Source organism: Gadus chalcogrammus, chromosome 17, assembly GCF_026213295.1.
Source record: "Gadus chalcogrammus isolate NIFS_2021 chromosome 17, NIFS_Gcha_1.0, whole genome shotgun sequence".
NCBI classification, from domain to species: Eukaryota; Metazoa; Chordata; class Actinopteri; order Gadiformes; family Gadidae; genus Gadus; species Gadus chalcogrammus.
In genome coordinates this window covers 5,388,005-5,407,109 of record NC_079428.1, presented here as the reverse complement: position 1 = coordinate 5,407,109, position 19,105 = coordinate 5,388,005, and the positions used below count along the sequence as shown (strand labels likewise).

General features: G+C 47.6%; 3 protein-coding genes across 7 annotated transcripts in view; 2 read left to right on the top strand and 1 right to left on the bottom strand.

Moving 5' to 3' along the window:
* Window positions 1–384: 384 nt before the first annotated feature.
* LOC130370065 (serrate RNA effector molecule homolog) lies at window positions 385–11,137 on the bottom strand. The gene is made up of 22 exons (XM_056575713.1): window positions 10,867–11,137; window positions 9,372–9,494; window positions 9,128–9,238; window positions 8,444–8,596; window positions 7,833–7,893; window positions 7,523–7,650; window positions 7,242–7,411; window positions 6,917–7,134; window positions 6,769–6,825; window positions 6,284–6,401; window positions 6,006–6,142; window positions 5,600–5,661; window positions 5,246–5,324; window positions 4,494–4,658; window positions 4,134–4,295; window positions 3,866–4,019; window positions 3,481–3,593; window positions 2,975–3,055; window positions 2,608–2,758; window positions 2,384–2,485; window positions 2,187–2,292; window positions 385–1,400 (listed from the first exon to the last, which is right to left on the bottom strand). Exons 1-22 carry the CDS (start codon window positions 10,893–10,895, stop codon window positions 1,322–1,324), a joined length of 2,559 nt encoding a protein of 852 aa, XP_056431688.1. The 5' UTR covers window positions 10,896–11,137; the 3' UTR covers window positions 385–1,321.
* On the top strand, window positions 11,054–14,870 carry ift46 (intraflagellar transport 46 homolog (Chlamydomonas)). Of its 5 annotated transcripts, none has more exons than XM_056575822.1 (6): window positions 11,054–11,571; window positions 11,832–12,031; window positions 12,305–12,606; window positions 12,759–12,852; window positions 13,098–13,229; window positions 13,733–14,870. In XM_056575822.1, exons 2-6 carry the CDS (start codon window positions 11,918–11,920, stop codon window positions 14,102–14,104), a joined length of 1,014 nt encoding a protein of 337 aa, XP_056431797.1. In that variant the 5' UTR covers window positions 11,054–11,571; window positions 11,832–11,917; the 3' UTR covers window positions 14,105–14,870. The 5 variants fall into 5 exon arrangements, with proteins under 5 accessions (XP_056431797.1, XP_056431798.1, XP_056431795.1 ...); XM_056575823.1 differs by having other exon boundaries at window positions 11,054–11,581; window positions 11,850–12,031; XM_056575820.1 differs by having other exon boundaries at window positions 11,054–11,581.
* A 298-nt stretch (window positions 14,871–15,168) lies between these two features.
* si:ch73-71d17.2 (RPA-related protein RADX) overlaps window positions 15,169–19,105 on the top strand; it is a 7,763-nt gene continuing 3,826 nt past the window's right edge. The window contains exons 1-9 of the mRNA XM_056576188.1: window positions 15,169–15,253; window positions 15,868–15,982; window positions 16,281–16,473; window positions 16,562–16,692; window positions 16,780–16,956; window positions 17,479–17,654; window positions 17,742–17,895; window positions 18,504–18,612; window positions 18,884–18,975. Of these exons, the coding sequence (XP_056432163.1) occupies window positions 15,173–15,253; window positions 15,868–15,982; window positions 16,281–16,473; window positions 16,562–16,692; window positions 16,780–16,956; window positions 17,479–17,654; window positions 17,742–17,895; window positions 18,504–18,612; window positions 18,884–18,975 (1,228 nt within the window). The 5' untranslated portion in view covers window positions 15,169–15,172. The remainder of the gene's footprint in view (window positions 15,254–15,867; window positions 15,983–16,280; window positions 16,474–16,561; window positions 16,693–16,779; window positions 16,957–17,478; window positions 17,655–17,741; window positions 17,896–18,503; window positions 18,613–18,883; window positions 18,976–19,105) is intronic.

Here is a 19,105-nt window from a genome sequence, read left to right as displayed (position 1 = left end):
TCCGGTCCCTCTATCATCCCTCCATCTAACGGTCTCTCCTCCATCGTCTCTCCATCATCCGGTCCCTCTATCATCCCTCCATCTAACGGTCTCTCCTCCATCGTCTCTCCATCATTCGGTCCCTCTATCATCCCTCCATCTAACGGTCTCTCCTCCATCGTCTCTCCATCATTCGGTCCCTCTATCATCCCTCCATCTAACGGTCTCTCCTCCATCGTCTCTCCATCATTCGGTCCCTCCATCATCCCTCCATCCTTCTGCCATTTCTCATCTTTCCTGTATTCTCTGTACTCCATCATTCTGTATCCTATTCATCGCTCCATCATTCTGTCTCTCTATTATCCTTACAAAATGTTGTCTATCCTACCATTCTGTGATATATTACGATTACATCATTATATCAAAGGGTTAGGGTTATGTCTCCTTTATCATCATTCCATAATTCTTTCTCTATCATCCTGGCCCTCTTTTATTCCTCCATCAGTGTCTGCATGGGAGACTCATTTTTCTTAACCTCGCTGGGCATAAAGCTGTTTGGCGCCCTCTAGCCGACAATAATATTATCTCACCTGCAAATGCTGACGATATCCGTTAATAAGCAGGTTTCGGTTACACTTGTTTTCAAAGGCGACAAGTGTAACCAAGACGAACCTATATATAATGTATACGTTTATGGACGTATTCTTCACGTTGTAGGTGAACAGAATGTCATTCTAACTGCTGAGGATGGCTGGTGGTCCACAGCGCCATCAGGAGGTCAATGTGGATCCTTACACACAGCTGTTGGTTAACAAGCTACTTAGCACTCAGCATGTAAAACAGACCTGAAACTGCACCATACAGAATTATTGGCCCAAGTAAAAGAACCGATACAAAAACTTAAATATACTCAAAGATTTAACTTGTAAACCCTGACTAACATAAATATTTTGATATACTCCCAAGGATTTAAATGTAAACCCACTTCTCACTCAAACGGCTTATCTCACGCTACCTCTCGGTGACCTCATTTAAATGCTTTGAAATGTTTGAGTGACTTTCCACTGTTTCATTGTCTTTTACACTAATGTAAATGAGTCAGGAAGAGTTTCTGGTTAGAACTTTATTTCAAACACAAAACAGTTCAATTTCATCATCACTGACACACGACACATGATCAGTGCTGCTACACAAACGCACGCACGCACGCATGCGCGTGCGCGCACGCACGCACGCACATACACACACACACACACACACACACACACACACACACATTCACACAAACAAACCTGCAGAGGAAAGTAAAAGAGTAAAAAAGTAAAAAAGGAGCTGTGGTGGTTTAAAAGAAGTCCAGGTCTTCAGGGGCGTCCAGGTCTCGGTACTCTATGATTGAGCGGGGGTCTCCTCGAACGCCCCGGCTGGAGAAAGAGAGAGGTTAGATACAGAGAGAGAAACAGATCCAGTAGTCCTACTGGGTTATAGCAGAACCTCTAATCCAGTAGTCCTACTAGGTTATAGCAGAACCTCTAATCCAGTAGTCCTACTAGGTTATAGCAGAACCTCTAATCCAGTAGTCCTACTCGGTTATAGCAGAACCTCTAATCCAGTAGTCCTACTCGGTTATAGCAGAACCTCTAATCCAGTAGTCCTACTCGGTTATAGCAGAACCTCTAATCCAGTAGTCCTACTAGGTTATAGCAGAACCTCTAATCCAGTAGTCCTACTCGGTTATAGCAGAACCTCTAATCCAGTAGTCCTACTAGGTTATAGCAGAACCTCTAATCCAGTAGTCCTACTAGGGGACCTCTAGGGGAACATGGCACAGAGAGGGAAACCAAGAACTGAAAGGGCTGGAGTTAGGCCTTGTTACCTCGGTCCGGATATTAAAGAAGGGAATTTCTACGATGGCCATTATACAGTGTTGACTTGAACCCTTCACAAACACTTTTTCTAATAAAGTTGGTGTCCAGACAGACTGTTTAACCTCGTCTTCCAACCGGATCTATTTTATTTTAAAGTTTAAATGCTTCCTGAGTTTTTACTCACTGTTAGCCTATTGGGAACTTACAGATCCATGTCTCCAGCAACATGATGGGTGGAAACAAATACTAAGGGAACCAGAGTGAAACCTCTCATCCATTGTCAGCCTTCAGATGTTAATCTCAAGCACGACCTGTGAGACTAAAGAAAAAAGACAGACATACCTGTTATTGCGTTGTTTTCCCGGGAATCCCGACCCGTGACCTCTGAAGTTGTCATAGTTACCACGGCCCCCGCCAAACTGGTTAGGAGGGTAGGGCGGACCCGCCCCTAGAGAACAAACACATGCATGAGCACCACGCCGTGAAATAAAATGTGTGCGTTCGTGGGTGTGTGTGTGTGTGTGTGTGTGTGCCATTACCAGGGAAACCTTGCATGGGCGGTCGGACTCCAGGGGGATATCCCAGAAGGCTATGCTGCTGTGGCGTCTGACCCGGAAATACTTGTAGGCCAGGGGGCGGGGCTAGAGGGAGAGAGAAAACAATGTTCTCTTAATCCGCCGGGTGGATCCCTGAAAAGTACGGACATCTGGACACACGATCACCACGAGTGTGTGTGTGTGTGAGTGACTGGAATCTTTCTCACCCTGAACAGGTGGTGGGGGGGGCTTGTTCTCGGGGAGGGCGGGTCTCTTGGCGTCCAACAGGAAGTTGTTGAAGAATTCTACTTCCTGCCTCACGGCGGTCACTTTGTCGCCGTGTTTGTTCAGGATGTGTTTCCGGACAAATTCCGGAGCCTGCGAGCAGCAAACCGGGATAACCATCACTACGGCAGCGCTTACTCAAGATAAACCATGATAACCAAGACACTAGCGTTTCTAGATCGGTCGGCATGCTAGCGTTTCCTAGTTGTTAGCTTGCTAGCCGAAGGGTTTCTAGTTATGCTCTGGGCATACTAGCATGGCATCTCCAAGTTCTGTTGGCATGTGTGGTAGCATGGCTGCGTGTCTCACCTTGAACTTCTTCCCGCTGAGTGGACACAGCCACTTGTCCTTCCCGAGCTCCTGCGTGTTTGCTACGAGAAACTTCTCCACCTGCAGGGAACACGGTGGTGTGGCGTATAATAGTAGTATGGTGTATAATTGTAACACATAGGTACTATTGTGCATAGTAGTACGAGTGTTTAGTAGTAGTACTAGTAGTTAATGGACTGCATTTATACAGCGCTTTTCTAACCAATGGCCACTGCAAGCGCTTTACAATGTTGCCTAACATTCACCCATTCACACACACACACACACACACACACACACAGGGACACACACACACACACACACACACACACACACACACAGGGACACACACACACGAAGAGCCGGGGATCGAACTAGCAACCTTCCGGTTACCAGCCAACCCGCTCTACCTCCTGAGCCATATGCCGCCCCTAGTAGTATAGTGTTAAGTAGTTGAAGTGGTAGTCTGTGGTCGTAGTATATATATATATATATATTTAGTATACCTCGTGGTCTGGGTCCTTCTTCCCCAGTCTGGCAGCCTCCTCGTCACTCAGGGATTCAGACGAGGTGAGCAGCACGGCCAGACGCTCCTCACACATCTTCTGGTGCTCGCCAACTGTCCACACGCAGTCAATACCTCGTCAGTACCAGTTCAGTCTGCACATACGTGTTCTGTATCCCTACCGTCGCTCCCAATTCAGGCAATTCACACAATCTCAGTGCAGTAATGGATTGAGGTAGTTATATTAGTAGTAAAAGTAATATTATAGTACTTTCTGTGCCTTCTGTAGTAAGAATATTATGGTGGAAGTAGTACCTTCTGTAGTAGTAAATGTTATAGTGGAAGTAGTACCTTCTGTAGTAGTAATGTTATAGTGGTAGTAGTACCTTCTGCTGTGGTAATATTGCCCAGTGGAGCGGGTCCTCTGACATGGATCAGACCACAGCGATGGGGCATCTCATCTTCAGCAGGATACTCACAGAGGTTATAGTAATCTACCGAGTGGACCAGACGCAGATACACCAGCAGTCTGTCTAGAACCTACACACACACACACACACACAAACAGGTTATAATGTCAACCAGGTAAAGTCAGTCTAGTATATATTTATATATATTAAAATCTATCTATAATAATAAGTCATCTGATGGTACCTTGAGTAGTGTTTCATCCGTTTCCACGGTGACGTCGCTGGGGTCCTTGCCGTCCCCGGCCTCGTTGCCCCCGGTGACGCCGGTCAGCTCCTCCTCCTCGGCGCTGACCTCCTCTATCAGGTAGTCGGTTATGTTCTTCAGCACCGGATTGCTCTCCGTCGCCTAGCAACCACCATGACAACATCCCTCACCACCTCTTCTCCATCATCCCATTGTCCCGTCGTCGCTTCACTCCTGCCTCCATCATGCGCAAGTCATCCGTCTCACCTCCCATGTATTTAACTTCTCCAGTATTGGGTCTCTACTGAACCGTTCTGTCACTGTGAGTGTGTGGTAGGGGGTGTGGTAGGGTGTGCGTACCTCCTCTCCCCACAGAGAGCCTTTCTGGTCCAGGGCGTGGACAAGGCGAGCCGACAGCTTGATGTCGTTCCGGACCACCGGCTTGTGATGAGTCAGACCATTCACACTCCTCACTCGCCGGGACAGGTCTCTGTTCACCACCGGGGCCAACTCACAGTCCTTTAACTAGACAGAGAGAAGGACACACAGTCAGACAGACAGGTCTCTGTTCACTACTGAAGCCAACTCACAGTCCTTTAACTAGGCAGAGAGGGCACACAGACACACAGTCAGACAGACAGGTCTCTGTTCACTACTGAAGCCAACTCACAGTCCTTTAACTAGGCAGAGAGGGCACACAGACACACAGTCAGACAGACAGGTCTCTGTTCACTACTGAAGCCAACTCACAGTCCTTGAACTAGGCAGAGAGGGCACACAGACACACAGTCAGACAGACAGGTCTCTGTTCACTACTGAAGCCAACTCACAGTCCTTTAACTAGGCAGAGAGGGCACACAGACACACAGTCAGACAGACAGGCCGGCAGATGGGTCTCTGTTCACTACCGGAGCTTCCTCATAGGCCGATGACTATATAGATAGACAGTCAGACAGACGGGCCACTGTTCACTGCTGGAGCTAAATGACTGTCCTTTAACTAGATAGACAGTAGACCTTTAGATTAGATAGAAAGCTCATTCAAGGATTCTACCGATGCGGTGTGCTGTGATTGGCTGAGAGAAGACATGGTGCTCTGTTATTTGTCGTTACCCTGATGTTCTGTAGATTCCAGCAGATCTCCTTGATGTTTACACTGCGGTCAAAGGTAACCCAGCAACGCCTGAAAAACCTGGCAGAGCAGAGTATATTATCATTACATCATCATATCAAAGGGCATACAGCAATGCCAAAAAAACAACACATTGCTATATCAACATATTGTCTACACAATATCATTGTCATTAGATCATCATGGCATTCTACATACACTATCATAACAATCATCAGATAAGATACCATTATATTTATATTATTAGATGTTAGAGCTGAACAGAACACCATAGCGACAGAGTGGGAGATATTATAAAATAGATACGATTTCATTTTAAAAGTAGGTTTCCTTACCTCCTCTCAGGCTGTGGGTCGGACAGCGCCACCCGCAGGAACCCAGGGTACCTGCGACACAACTACAAACATGCAAACACAATTACTGGTGTGCATTACGATGTGTGCATATTGAACTACGGTGTGTGTTAGGTATATTGTACTATGGTGTGTGCATTGTACTACGGTGTGTGTATTGAACTACGGTGTGTATATTGTACTATATTGTGTGTATTGTACTATGGTGTGTGTATTGTACTACGGTGTGTGTATTGTACTACGGTGTGTATATTGTACTATATTGTGTGTATTGTACTATGGTGTGTGTATTGTACTACGGTGTGTGTAGTGAACTACGGTGCGTGCATTGTACTATGGTGCGTTAGGTGTCTATATGGAGCGCTGCAGACGGGTGTGTAGCACGTACAGCTCCCAGCTCCTCTCTACAGACATCAGGAGCGATGCTCCTCATGAACAGGGAGGTGGTGAGGTGGAGGGGGCGGGGCTTAGGGGGCCCCGCCTTCTCTCTCTCCTTTTGGCGCTCCTTGTGTCGCTCGCCCCCTTCTGTAAAGCACACGCATCGATCAGGGTCTCTGCAGGTCTCCACCAGCGGATGTTGATATTTAACACGTTTTAAATGCATTGAATTGATTTTCTTTGCATACAGTGGATGACGTGTATGAGGGGTGCGTCGAGCCGACTAACCTTCCTCTCCCTCTTCCTCCTCCTCCTCCTTCTCGCCGTCAGAGTGGGAGGAGTCGGAGTCGGAGCCGCTGCCGTCCGCGCTGTCGGCGGACCCGCTGCTGCGCTTCCTCTTCCTGCCCTGAGGAGCCGATGACAACACAACGCTCGTCAGGGTGGTCATCATGTCGTCAGGGAGACCGGTGATCATGGGGACCGTTTGTCATTGGGACCGTCGTCAGGGGTGTCATTCGTCCTGGGAACTGGTTGCCATGGATGCCATCGTTGTGGGGACAGGTCATCGGGGTGTCTTCGTCGGGAATGGTTTTCAGGGTCACAGTTGTCATGGGGGGGGGGGGGGGGCAGTCGTCAGGTGTAACGGTTGTCATGGGCCCAGTCCTCGTCATCGGGACAGGTTGTCATAGTGATTGTCTTTGGGGGCCGATCGTCATGGAGACCATTAGTCATGGGGACTAGTTTTTCTTAGAGAGAAGGATAAGGACTCTTACCTTCTTGCTCTCCTGCTCCTGCTTCTCTCCATTCAGCTGACCCTCCTCAACTCCCTCCTGAACCAACCCACGCAACAATATTGTTACCAATAAGAAGAAGAAGAATGTATCAATATAATAATAAGAAGAATATAACTAATGCAACAACCTGGTTCTGGTCTTTGGTGGGCCCAGGCTCAGTGTCTGGTTTGGTCCCAGGAGTACCAGTAGCCACTGGAGCTGCAGCCACACTAGACCCCCCCCCATCCCCTCCTCCTCCTCCTCCTCCTCCTCCTCCCACAGGCCCCTCCCCTCCCACCAACGTGGAAACAGGCAGCTCCAACACCTGGAGATCATGGTCTGTGCCTCCCTCCATCTTTATCACCGCTAGAGAGAGAGAGTGAACGCGTGGGAGAGACAGAGAGAGTGAGTCAGTTCTATTGATACATGGAATGAATAGTCCCTTCAAACTGTCCATCCTCCTGCTCCTCTACCTGCATCCAGCAGCTTGATGATTTTGGGCGCGTGTTCCATGTCGAGTGACATGTTGTCCAGCCAACCGTTCTCCAGAAGGAAGAGGAAGACGCCCATTCGGCTCTTCAGAGCAGCCTGAGACTCCGCCCTCCTGCTGACCATATCCTCAGGGTGGTACTTCATTCGAAACCTGGAGAGAGAGAGAGAGAGAGAGACTATTACTACCAACCAATAAACCGGAAAGAGAGAGAGTACGACTACCACCCCATAACCTGTAGAGAGAAAGAGGTGTGTGTCTCACCACTCATGTTCTTTGTGAGTGATGAAGAAGTCCTGCAGCTGCTGCCGTCTGAAGTCCAGTTTGTACTGGTTGTACCTCTTCACCGCCTCCGTCTCATCCACACTGTCCTCCATGTTCAGCAGGAAGTCCTACACACACACACACACACACACACACACACACACACACACACACACACACACACACACACACACACACACACACACACACACACACACACACACACACACACACACACACACACACAGTTTAGTCTCGAGGTTGAATGGACAAAATAGAGTTTATTAATCCAGACAGTAGAGATATTTACCTTAAAACTTCTCATGACGGGCGGGCCAGGAGGGGGGAGCTCAGAATCCACCATCCCCAGTCTGGGGGAGAAAAGACAGACAGGTTCACGCCTAAAGTCCTCTAGGCAAGACTAGATGAGAGAGACAGGTTCATGTCTACAGTCTACTAGACAAGACTAGGGTAGAGAGACAGGTTCATGTCTACAGGGTACTAGACAGGGCTAGGGGAGAGGGACAGGTTCACGTCTAAAGTCTTCTAGACAAGACTAGGAGAGAGACAGGTTCATGTCTACAGTCCACTGGACAGGGCTGGGGAGAGAGACAGGTTCATGTCTACAGTCCACTAGACAGGGCTGGGGAGAGAGACAGGTTCATGTCTACAGTCCACTGGACAGGGCTAGGGGAGAGAGACAGGTTCATGTCTACAGTCCACTGGACAGGGCTAGGGGAGAGAGACAGGTTCATGTCTACAGTCTACTAGACAGGTCTAGGAGAGAGGGACAGGTTAATGTCAGGCCAACTAGTCCTATGTTTCCTACACGCCCCAATAAACAATGTGGGACAACCTAAGTGAACACGCTGATTGTACTTTGTTTCCGGTACATCGGGCGGTTGAGGTGTAGCGCCCTACCGGCCCTGCAGGGGGTGTCCGGGGTGGTGGGGGTGCATGTTGGGTAGCTCAGGGTGCCAGCCAGGGTGTCCGGGACCCCCAGGGAACGGAGGACCGCCTCCTCCATACGGCATATCGTAGCCCCCCCGGTACGGCTCGCCTCGATGGTCATCCCTACAAACAGAAGACGTGTGGGTTAGGGTTAGGGAGAGAGACAGGTCAACAGCGAGACAGTTGTTGGGGTTAGGGAATGAACCCGGGTCCCAGAGCAGGGTTGGTTAACGATCTTACCGGTGTCTGATGCGCGACCGTTGGCATTTTATTCACAGCGGCATTTAGCTATTATTATTAAGCCTAGCTATATTGGTCCAATCAAAAAGTGATAACACTATTTAATAATTGTTTTAGGGTTAGTTAGATTTCACCACAATTTACTAGTTGTTACTAGTGCGCCATGGTGGCGTGGTAGTTAGTAGAGAATAGGTTATGGCAGGGTTCTAACCTATGTATTAAGCAGCAGTTTCAATGTTTGGACTAAGGGAAAATGTCTGCTGTGCAATTTTATCAAAACGTTGCATTAAACCTCCTATGTGGCCAATCTCTGGTTTACAGCCAGTTCTGATGAAGGGGTTAGGAGCCAGGCTAAACCAGTCTCTCGTCATGCATTTGTGTTGTTGGGTTGGGGAGCTAGGTGCTAGGGTTTACCAGTCTCTTCTCATGCGTTTGTGTTGGGGACTCATGTGTCTTGGTGGAGAGAATCTCTCTCTGCGTCCGCGGTCGTAGTCCCGCCTGCGGTCACGGCCGCGATCCCAGTCCCTGCAACACACATACACACAATATGAATAATAGGGTAAGAGGATGTAAGGGGAGGATCTGTTTGGCCAGTCCTCCCCACAGCAGACGCTCGAGGAGTAGAAGTACGGATTGATGCTTATGGGGGAAGACCTACCTCTCGGGCCAGTCCTCCCTCCTCCTGTCCTCCCGCTCTCTCGACCGCTCCATGTCACTCCTCTCCCGCCGGAACTTGTCCCGCCTTCTCCTGTCAAACTCGTCATCGCTGTCTCCCATTGGTCTAGAGGCAAGAGGAGACAGTTGGTCAGTATTCCAATTCGCTTCCTAGTTGCCTCATTACCTATAGTTAACAGTATATATTACACTATTCAGGGAGCAATACTACAAAATGTGACCAATTGGAACACAGCAACAAAAAAAAAATCAACCCCCTGCATCCCCCCTTAATAAGGACACAGTTCTGTTAACTGCAAGATTAACAATCATTTGTAATCACAGGTGGCTTCACATGATGAACCTTCTTTACAATGGGATGGGTACCAAAACACGGTATTAAACTGAGCAGTAGCTATATTTGCCTGAAGGACCAATACGGTCTTTCCGATACCACTGTACCAAATTGTCCACAGGGGGAGCTATAATTCACAGTCAAAGTTAGACATCAAAACAGTTATCTAATCAATCACAAGTCCCCTTCAATACATGTGAGCTTCTTTTTTTCTGAGGAAGAAAGTTAAAAAGCGTAGGGAAAAATAAAGCATTTTTTTGGATTATTCAGATGAGAGTACCCTTGAAGTATTTGATCAATAAGTTATGAGTATAGTATCGTTATAATCCTAACGACACTCAACCCGACTCAAAACATCCATATACTGGTAACTTCACCACATTGACATTCAATCATACAATATACCAGCATATTGGTGACTTCCCCAAATTAACCTTAACTACATGTTGTAATACACTATTATATAGGCTGCTGTTGACCTCATCACATGCAGACTCACTACATGTACTTATACATCATAATCAGTCATACTGATGGCTTCACCTGATGAACAATTACTACTCAGTACTACTAATACATCGAATACAGTGAACCCTCACTATCAGTACTCATTCATAATATGCTATTATATAACGTTACTGGTGCCATCCCCACATGAGCACTCCAAACATGCAGTGAAGTCATGTACTGGTGACTTCAACACATGAACACTCACTGAAACACAATACATCAGGTACAATCATATTATTTGGCCTTCCTTACATGAACACTTAATACGTGAATCAATAAAATACATCATTCGATTATCATATAGGATGCTGGTGACTGCACCACATGAACGCTCAGTACATGTACTAATAAATCATATTATATAATATACTGGTGACTTCAACACGTGAACACTCTACATGTACTCATACATAATATACTATCATAAACTAGCGGTAGTGTGTTTCTAGCATGTTTAGAGTGCAGAAAGGGAGACTTTACGTGGGTTAGTTTGCTAACTAGCTAACAATAGCACAGCGTTAGCAAGATAGCTCCACGGCTAGCAGCACATGCTAACCCTGGGTCACGGGGGCTATAGGTTTGCCCCCGAACACCGCAACACAGCGTGTTCATATGTATGAGGATGTGGATTTACCGAGAGGGAGATGGGCGAACGTCTTCCATTATTTTTTACCTGAAGTCACGTCTACTGCAGCGTTATAAATCGGTACCGGGAACGCCGCTTCGCTTCTCGCACAAATCCCGCCCTGGAACGAGATTCCGCCGTCGAACGTGATGACTACGAGTACTTCCGGTTCGTTTACCGCTTCGACCCGTTGCTGCGATTCGTCAAAAGAAAAAGAAAAACATTTCAAAAAAATATTTTTGGTAATCCACGTAGACCATAAACGCTCGAATGTAAAAAGGACTCATTGAAACTAGTTAAGGCAAAATGCAGGTCCCTCGTTTACTTGCATTGGTTTACATGCCGTGTCACTGCCCGATTTGCGTAGCTCACCTGCGTCGCGCAGATGGATCCACGCCGCCAATATTGACCCTTGCGCCTTTGCACATAAAATGCCTATTCATTTACAAATTTAATTTGCACATGGTTTATAGTTCTGAGAAAATATAATCGAACATAGCATAATGATCAATAATGTCTAAGGGTTTTGGTAAAAATTATCTTTGGGAAACTCTTCCACGGTAACTTTTTCAACACCGGCCTCCAAACACCATTACCCAGGATTCTTAGCGCAGTTGCTACGATACAGAGCATATGCGTCGTTTTTAGCTTAGCTACTCTGACTCATAGCTTTGAATCTGAAGACATTCACATCGGATACACCAGACTACGGAGGTATAAAGAGGTATTGCTTTATAAACACTTGTAACATATCACCCATAACCCTCATTCGTCCTGGCGGCGACACAGGGGTGTCTCGTTAGGATCCGTTGAGACTAACATTAGGTTGTGTTCTGTTAAAGCTAAAAACATTATCTTGTGTATCGTTAAAGCAAGCAACATTAGCTTATTCTCCTTTTGTCCGTTAAAGATAACTGTAGCTTGTGCACTAGTAAGGCTAACCACATTAATTTGTGTACCGTTAACGTTAACAGTGCCGTTATATTGCGTAGCGTTCAAGTCACCGCTAGCTTGTGTACTGTTAGCTGAGCTGCTAGCAGACGGATGGCAGCTGGTTTCAATGGAGCGGAGCGATACTAAAGTCTTGGCAAACCAGCCTTACGACGAGAGCCTGGAGGTCAACGACTCCGAGGACATCGCTAGCGTGTACACCCCGACACCGCAAACACACCAGGTACACACACACACACACACACACACACACACACACACACACACACACACACACACACACACACACACACACACACACACACACACACACACACATTGGGCTGCTATATAACTGTTTAGTTTATACCGCTACATGATGCGCTACTAGTCTCTTTATCAAAAAATTATCATAGTCATCATAGTCTCTGTACCGTGACATGATGTCATCCCAGTCTCTATATCAAGGCATGATGTCATCCTACTGTCAGTATCATGACATCATGTCTTGCTCTAGAGAGACTTGAGGCCGAGGAGCAGAAAGGGGCGGGGTGTAATGGAAGCCAATAGCAGCAGCGATGAGTTTGAAGAGGAGGACAGCCCCCAGAAGCGACGGGAGCCAATCAGCAACCTGGCTGGACTGGGTCCAGAGCAGGAGGAGGAGGAGGATGAGGAGGACTCTGATGAAGAGGACTCTGATGATGACGATGATGATGATGAGGAGGGGGCCTCGGCGCCCGAGGGCGCATACGACCCCGCCGACTACCACAACCTCCCTGTTTCTACGGAAATAAAAGAACTGTTCCAGTACATCACACGGTATGATGACGCCACAGCACAGCATGTTCTAATTGTGTGAGGAGTGTGTACCTATAGAGACACCACGGTGTGTTCCTATTGGTAGAGTCAGTGTGTAACCGCGATGTCCTCGCTGTGCGTTTCTTTTGGCTGACTGAGGTCTTGCGTTTCAGCTACACCCCCCAGGTGGTGGAGTTGGAGAACAAGCTGAAACCCTTCATCCCTGACTACATCCCAGCAGTAGGGGACATAGACGCCTTCCTTAAGGTACCTATACTACGACCGTGACTCATTCCTCAAGGTACAAAACTACCGCCTTGAAGCCTTCTTCAAGGTTCCTATGCTACCACCTACACACTTTCGCAGAGGTACCTATGCTAGCACCTAGACGCCTTTCGCAAGGGACCTATTCTACCACCTTGACAGCTTCCTCAAGGTCCCTATCGTGCCACCTAGTCGCCTTCCTCAAGGTGCCTATGTTAACACGGAAGTCTATGTACTCGGACCTCTAGGTGCCTCGTCCCGATGATAAGCCCGATGACCTCGGCCTGCTGCTATTGGACGAACCCTGTGTCAAGCAGTCTGACCCCAGGGTGCTGTCGCTGTGGCTGTCAGAGGAGACCAAGCAACACCACCCCACTGAGGTACTGCCCCTGTAGTAGTACACCTATAGTACACTTGTAGTGATATACCTGTAGTAGTACAGCTGTAGTAGTACAGCTGGAGTACTACACCTGTAGTATTACACCTGTAGTATTACACCTGTAGTAGTACACCTGTAGTAGTACACCTGTAGTAGCTGCTCGATCATGGAAAAAATAATAATCACGATTATTTCGGTCAATATTGAAATCACGAATATTCAAACGATATTTTTTTAGTTTGAAAACATGTTTAAAATTACGCCTTAAAAAAAATACACAAAATGGTCAAAAGAAAATGTTCAAATCTAAAATAATGTACAGATATGTATCCAGCTGAAATCGAAATCGAGATCGAAATTCGATTAATGGCCCGGCCCTATGTAGTAGTATACCTGTAGTAGTATACCTCCGATGATAATATTTGATCCTGAATAACGCGATTCAAGGCTCCATTCTCCCTGTATTGATCCTCCTTCCACCTGCCCCCGGCTCTCCTCCTGCAGGTGAAGAAGGTGAGCAGTATCCGCAGCCCCCACCAGGAGCAGAAGGCCCTGGACAGCTGGATAGAGAGCATATCGGAGCTCCATCGCTGTAAGGCCCCGGCCAGCGTCCACTACGCCCGGCCCATGCCCGACGTAGAGTCCCTAATGCAGGAGTGGCCCGCCGAGGTGGAGGAGCTCCTGGGCCGCGTGGCGCTGCCCAGCGCCGAGCTGGACTGTGACCTGGCCCAGTACGTGGACATCGTCTGTGGGCTGTTGGACATCCCGGTCTACAAGAACCGCATCCAGTCCCTCCACGTCCTCTTCACCCTCTACCTGGAGTTCCAGAACTCTGAACACTTCAAGGCGCAGAACCACGACCGCCTGGCCTCCTAGAGCTGTGCAGAAGCTCCTAGAACCGGATAGATCCACCCTGGAGACCCAAAAGAGCCAGCCAGAACCCACTGGACCCACCCAGAACCACCTGGACCCACGTAGAACCAGCTAGACCCATTTCGAGACCAATAAGAGACAGCTAGAACCAACTGGACCCACTTAGCACCAGCTAGACCCACCTAGATTGAGCTAAAGTCACCCAGGACCAGCTAGACCGGCCGAGAACATCCGTAAACCAGATAGAACTACCTAAAACCAAAACCTTGACCAGCTATAACTATAACCGCCCAGAACCAGCTAGAACCTCCTAGAAATTATACAGAGTCTCAGAGAACCAGACAGAACCACGGCCGCCAGCCAGAATGAGACCAACTAGAACCAGACAGAACCAGAGCAGCTAGAATGAGACTAGCTAGAACCAGACAGAACCAGAGCAGCTAGAATGAGACCAGCTAGAGACGGAGAGAACCAGACCAGCAAGATTGCAACCCGCTTGAACAAATAAAACCAGATCTGTTTGTTGTACCTGAATAATGGTGATATGGTTTCTTATAAGAGTTATATCATAATGTTTATGATTATATAATTATATTATACATAATTTAGCTGTTTGATGACTCTGTTGAACTCTGTGTTGGAGACATATGGAGTGGGATGTGTATTATTAACATTATATTGGGATATTTACATACACAATAATAGGAACACAATCACAAATGTTTGACACGACAAGACATTGAGAAGGTTAAATAAACCCTCTACAAAATAAAAGCTCTCTGTTTATTCCATGACGCTGGTTGGAGGTTCCATTCCCTCTTGGGCTTCCTATAATATCATTTGTATAGTGAGACTTGGATGTACTTCATCCCAGATGGTAAAATCTGTTGTGACGCATCCCAGCAGCCAGAGATTAAGTAGTTAATCACACATGTAAACGGTTGGCATTAGATTAACAATATAATAATTAATATTTGTATAAATAGTTCTTATTTAGTACCGCTAGAGGGCATCAGAGCGTCTCCTCCTAGACATCTCCCACCATGCAGCGGGTTGTTATTGTTGACGAACATGGGACCGAGCGGCTGTGCGTTGCGGAGGACTCTGGTCCGATGCCGACCCGTGACGTCCCGCCCGGGGACGGCAGAGCAGGTCAAAACTTCCTCCTCACCTAATTTAACCACTTCTGAACGCGTGCCACGACGCTGCCGTGTCACCGTGCAGCGACACATACACCCCTCCACCCGTCTATCTGTTCCTCTTCAGTCTGCTTTGTGTTTCATTCTGCATCGTCCACCTTATGACGTCCATCCATCATTCTTTCCCTTCTTTATCATCCCTCCCTCATTATGTCTCTATCGTCCTTTCATTATTCTGCAGGGCCTATATCATCTCACAATCATTCTCCTTTCACTTTCATCCTTCCATAATTCTGTCTCTCCTCTATGTTCCAGCATTTCTGTCTCCTCGATCATCCCTCCTTCATTCTGTATCGTCCATCGTCCCTCCTTCATTCTGCATCTTTGTAGAGTGATAATGATTTATATTATACATATTTAATATCATGATACATATTATAATGTGTATGACTACATTGTAGAGTGATAATGCTAAATATGCTAAATAATGCTTTCAATATAATATATTTATGTAAATAATGTATTTATGACTATTTTAAACTGATAACGATACATATATAATACATATATAACAATACAATATAATGATTAATTATCAATTGTGCATGAAATTACTCGGTATTGTAGTGTGGCGTCCCCTGCTGCCCGGTTGTATGTCGGCAGCCCCTTGTGGTGCTCCAGGTCCACCGCTACGGAAGAGATCCCCACTCCTCCCTACTCCTCCCCCAGGGGGTCCTGTCTGGTTAGGCACCCACACACACTCATGCATGCACCCATCACACACCAAACTGGAACAACGGTTCAAGAAACATTAGATGTTAATAATAATTGTGTGTGTCACGTCTAAAGTGACACACACAAACACAAACACACACAAAAATCCACACACACAAACGGCCACACACACACACACACACATATTCCCTCACACACACAAACGCACACACACAACCACATGCATGTTAATGGGGACATAATGGGGACACATTGACACATTATGGGGGACATGAGATTGGTTTGTGCCTCTGCCTCCTTGCCAGGCGACGACCTCTACGACCTGACGGTAACCGATGGCGACTGCCGGCTGTGCGTAACGCTTGAGCCAGTCCTCAACAGGTTGGTGGAGAGAAACACCCTCCATGTTGGGTCCAGGTTAAGGCACGCCTCCTTCTCGCTGCCCCTTCACCAGGGGGAGGGGCCAAGGGACCCGGGCTCAGCCAATCACGTGGAGAGGTAAACATTTGCTTCCTTCGTTATGTTGCTGATGGTTGAGTCTTGCCTCGACTGTCTACTCCATTGTGTGTGCGTGCGTGTGTGGTAGTTTCAGGCTGGTGAGTGTTTCTGTGTGTGAGGAGGAGGAGGAGGAAGAGGAGGAGGACGAGGCAGTGGATGATGAAGACTGTCAGCAGCTACCATGGTTCAGCTTCTCTCCAGAGATCCGCCCACCAGCAGGTAACCATGACAACCTGCTCATTATCAACCTATTAAATACATGATCATTACAACCAAGCCTGCTGTGTGTCTACTGGACGGCTCTAGGGGGTGTGGTCCCGCTGCTGGCCAATAGGAGCAGCTTCCTGCCGCTGTGGAACAACCGAGACTACATTGGCTCTGTGTGGCAAAGCTCCGCCCACACATCTGAGGTAGACACAAGCTCCGCCCCCGCATCCGGCGTAGACCCAAGTCATGCCCTCACCGGAGGCGAGGAAGAGGAGGGTACGTTGGAAGAAAGAGCGGGAACAGAGCAGACATAAACAAAAGCTTTTGTTCATCGCTCCAAATACGTGTTCCGTACCATCGCCACATGCTCATGTAAAGACCATCAAGGGTTCTGCACTGGTTCTGAGACATTATGATAATAATGTTTACATATCGTTCGCCTCATAGCATCATTGCCCAAGTAATATTTTGGCCAAATTGTGATGTCTAACCTGTCTCGACTCTCCTAACGCTGCTGATTCACGGTGCCTCATTGGCTATATCCTAAACCAATCAGATTGCTTTTTACACTCCATAATCCCTAACAATATTTTATCGCTAAATTCAAGAGGAACCTTAAAATATGTAATTATGCTATGATATGGGGTTCCACAGGGGTCAGTTCTCGGCCCCATCCTGTTTTCATTATATATGCCTCCCCTGGGCCAGGTCCTTCATATCTCGTGGACGCCACCCTGCTAGATCCACTCAACATTCTCCATTTTAGATTTTTGTAACACAGGACTCGTGTGTGTGCAGCTGTGTGTGCAGCTGTGTGTCCCAGGGTGACGGTCCGTGAGCTCAGGGAAGAATTTTTCTCCGGTCGCCATGGCATTGGGGGTGTAGTCAAACGGCTCCTTGTCGTACGCATCATCAACCGGGCTCACCTGATGTATTTTGGCAAACCAGACCGGAAGTGTGAATGTCCTTATAAGGTAACAATGGCATACACACACACACACAGTGATAGACACAACCAGTGATACACAGCGGTGCACACACTCTGCTCTCTCTCTCTGCAGGTGGTGTTGGAGGTGTGTGACCGCTCGGCAACAGTGTGTGTTGTCCTTTGGAACACCGTGTGTCTGGACTGGTACAGAACCCTGAGACCTGGACAAACACTTGCACTTAATCACTACAGAGTCAAGACCAGCTACACACAACAGTCGGACATAGGTACACATCTGTTTACCTCTCTGTCTCTCTAGAGGTCAGTGTTAACGGCTGTCTGTCTGTCTACCTGTCTGTCTCTCTGGAGGTCAGTGTTAACCACTGTCTTTCTGTTTACCTCTCTGTCTCTCTAGAGGTCAGTGTTAACGGCTGTCTGTCTGTCTACCTGTCTGTCTCTCTGGAGGTCAGTGTTAACCACTGTCTTTCTGTCTACCTGTCTGACTCTCTAGAGGTCAGTGTTAACCGGTGTCTGTCTGTCTACCTGTCTGTCTCTCTGGAGGTCAGTGTTAACCACTGTCTTTCTGTCTACCTGTCTGACTCTCTAGAGGTCAGTGTTAACCGGTGTCTGTCTGTCTACCTGTCTGACTCTCTAGAGGTCAGTGTTAACTGCTCTCTTTCTGTCTACCTGTCTGTCTCTCTAGAGGTCAGTGTTAACTGGTGTCTGTCTGTCTACCTGTCTGTCTCTCTAGAGGTCAGTGTTAACCGGTGTCTGTCTGTCTACCTGTCTGTCTCTCTAGAGGTCAGTGTTAACTGGTGTCTGTCTGTCTACCTGTCTGTCTCTAAGGAGGTCAGGTTTAACTGGTGTCTGTCTGTCTACCTGTCTGTCTCTCTAGAGGTCAGTGTAAATAGCAGGAATCCTGCGGCTCAGCTGCGTCTTCTCCCAGAATCCTCTGTTCCTGTAGAACGCCGCCCCCCCAGCCCCTCGTATACCTTCTGCAGCGGGTAAAACACACACACGCACGCACGCACGCACGCACACACTCAAACACACACGCACGCACGCACGCACGCACGCACGCACGCACGCACGCACGCACGCACGCACGCACCTACGCACGCACACACTCAAACACACACACACGCACGCACGCACGCACACATCAAACACACACATACACACACACACACACACACACACACACACACACGCACACATACAAACATACACACACAAGCAGACAGTTTATGTTGTATACCACTACTTCCTGAACAGGGAGGAGCTTTTGGAAGTTCCCCATGGCAACCTGTGTGATGTGATTGGCCTGGTGACATTCGTTGGGCGAACTGAGCGAATAAGAAACAAAGGTAAGAGTCATGTTAACATACAAACGGTAAATAAAACGTAACATTCGATGTCCTACGTGGTTCGGCACAGATTGAATCATATCATTTTAATAAACAGTGATATTCTATATAAGACTTTATTATGAGCTAC

Bases quoted from the DNA above. Each gene is read 5' to 3' on its own strand.
- LOC130370065 (XM_056575713.1), bottom strand. From the start codon at position 10,895: ATGGAAGACGTTCGCCCATCTCCCTCTCG. The intron at 9,495-10,866 runs GTAAATCCACAT...TCTTGCCTCTAG, and splicing joins GTTCGCCCATCTCCCTCTCG to ACCAATGGGAGACAGCGATG. The intron at 6,826-6,916 runs GTTGTTGCATTA...GGGTTGGTTCAG, and splicing joins CCACCAAAGACCAGAACCAG to GAGGGAGTTGAGGAGGGTCA.
- ift46 (XM_056575822.1), top strand. From the start codon at position 11,918: ATGGAGCGGAGCGATACTAAAGTCTTGGCAAACCAGCCTTACGACGAG. The intron at 12,032-12,304 runs GTACACACACAC...GTCTTGCTCTAG, and splicing joins CGACACCGCAAACACACCAG to AGAGACTTGAGGCCGAGGAG. The intron at 12,853-13,097 runs GTACCTATACTA...TCGGACCTCTAG, and splicing joins ACATAGACGCCTTCCTTAAG to GTGCCTCGTCCCGATGATAA.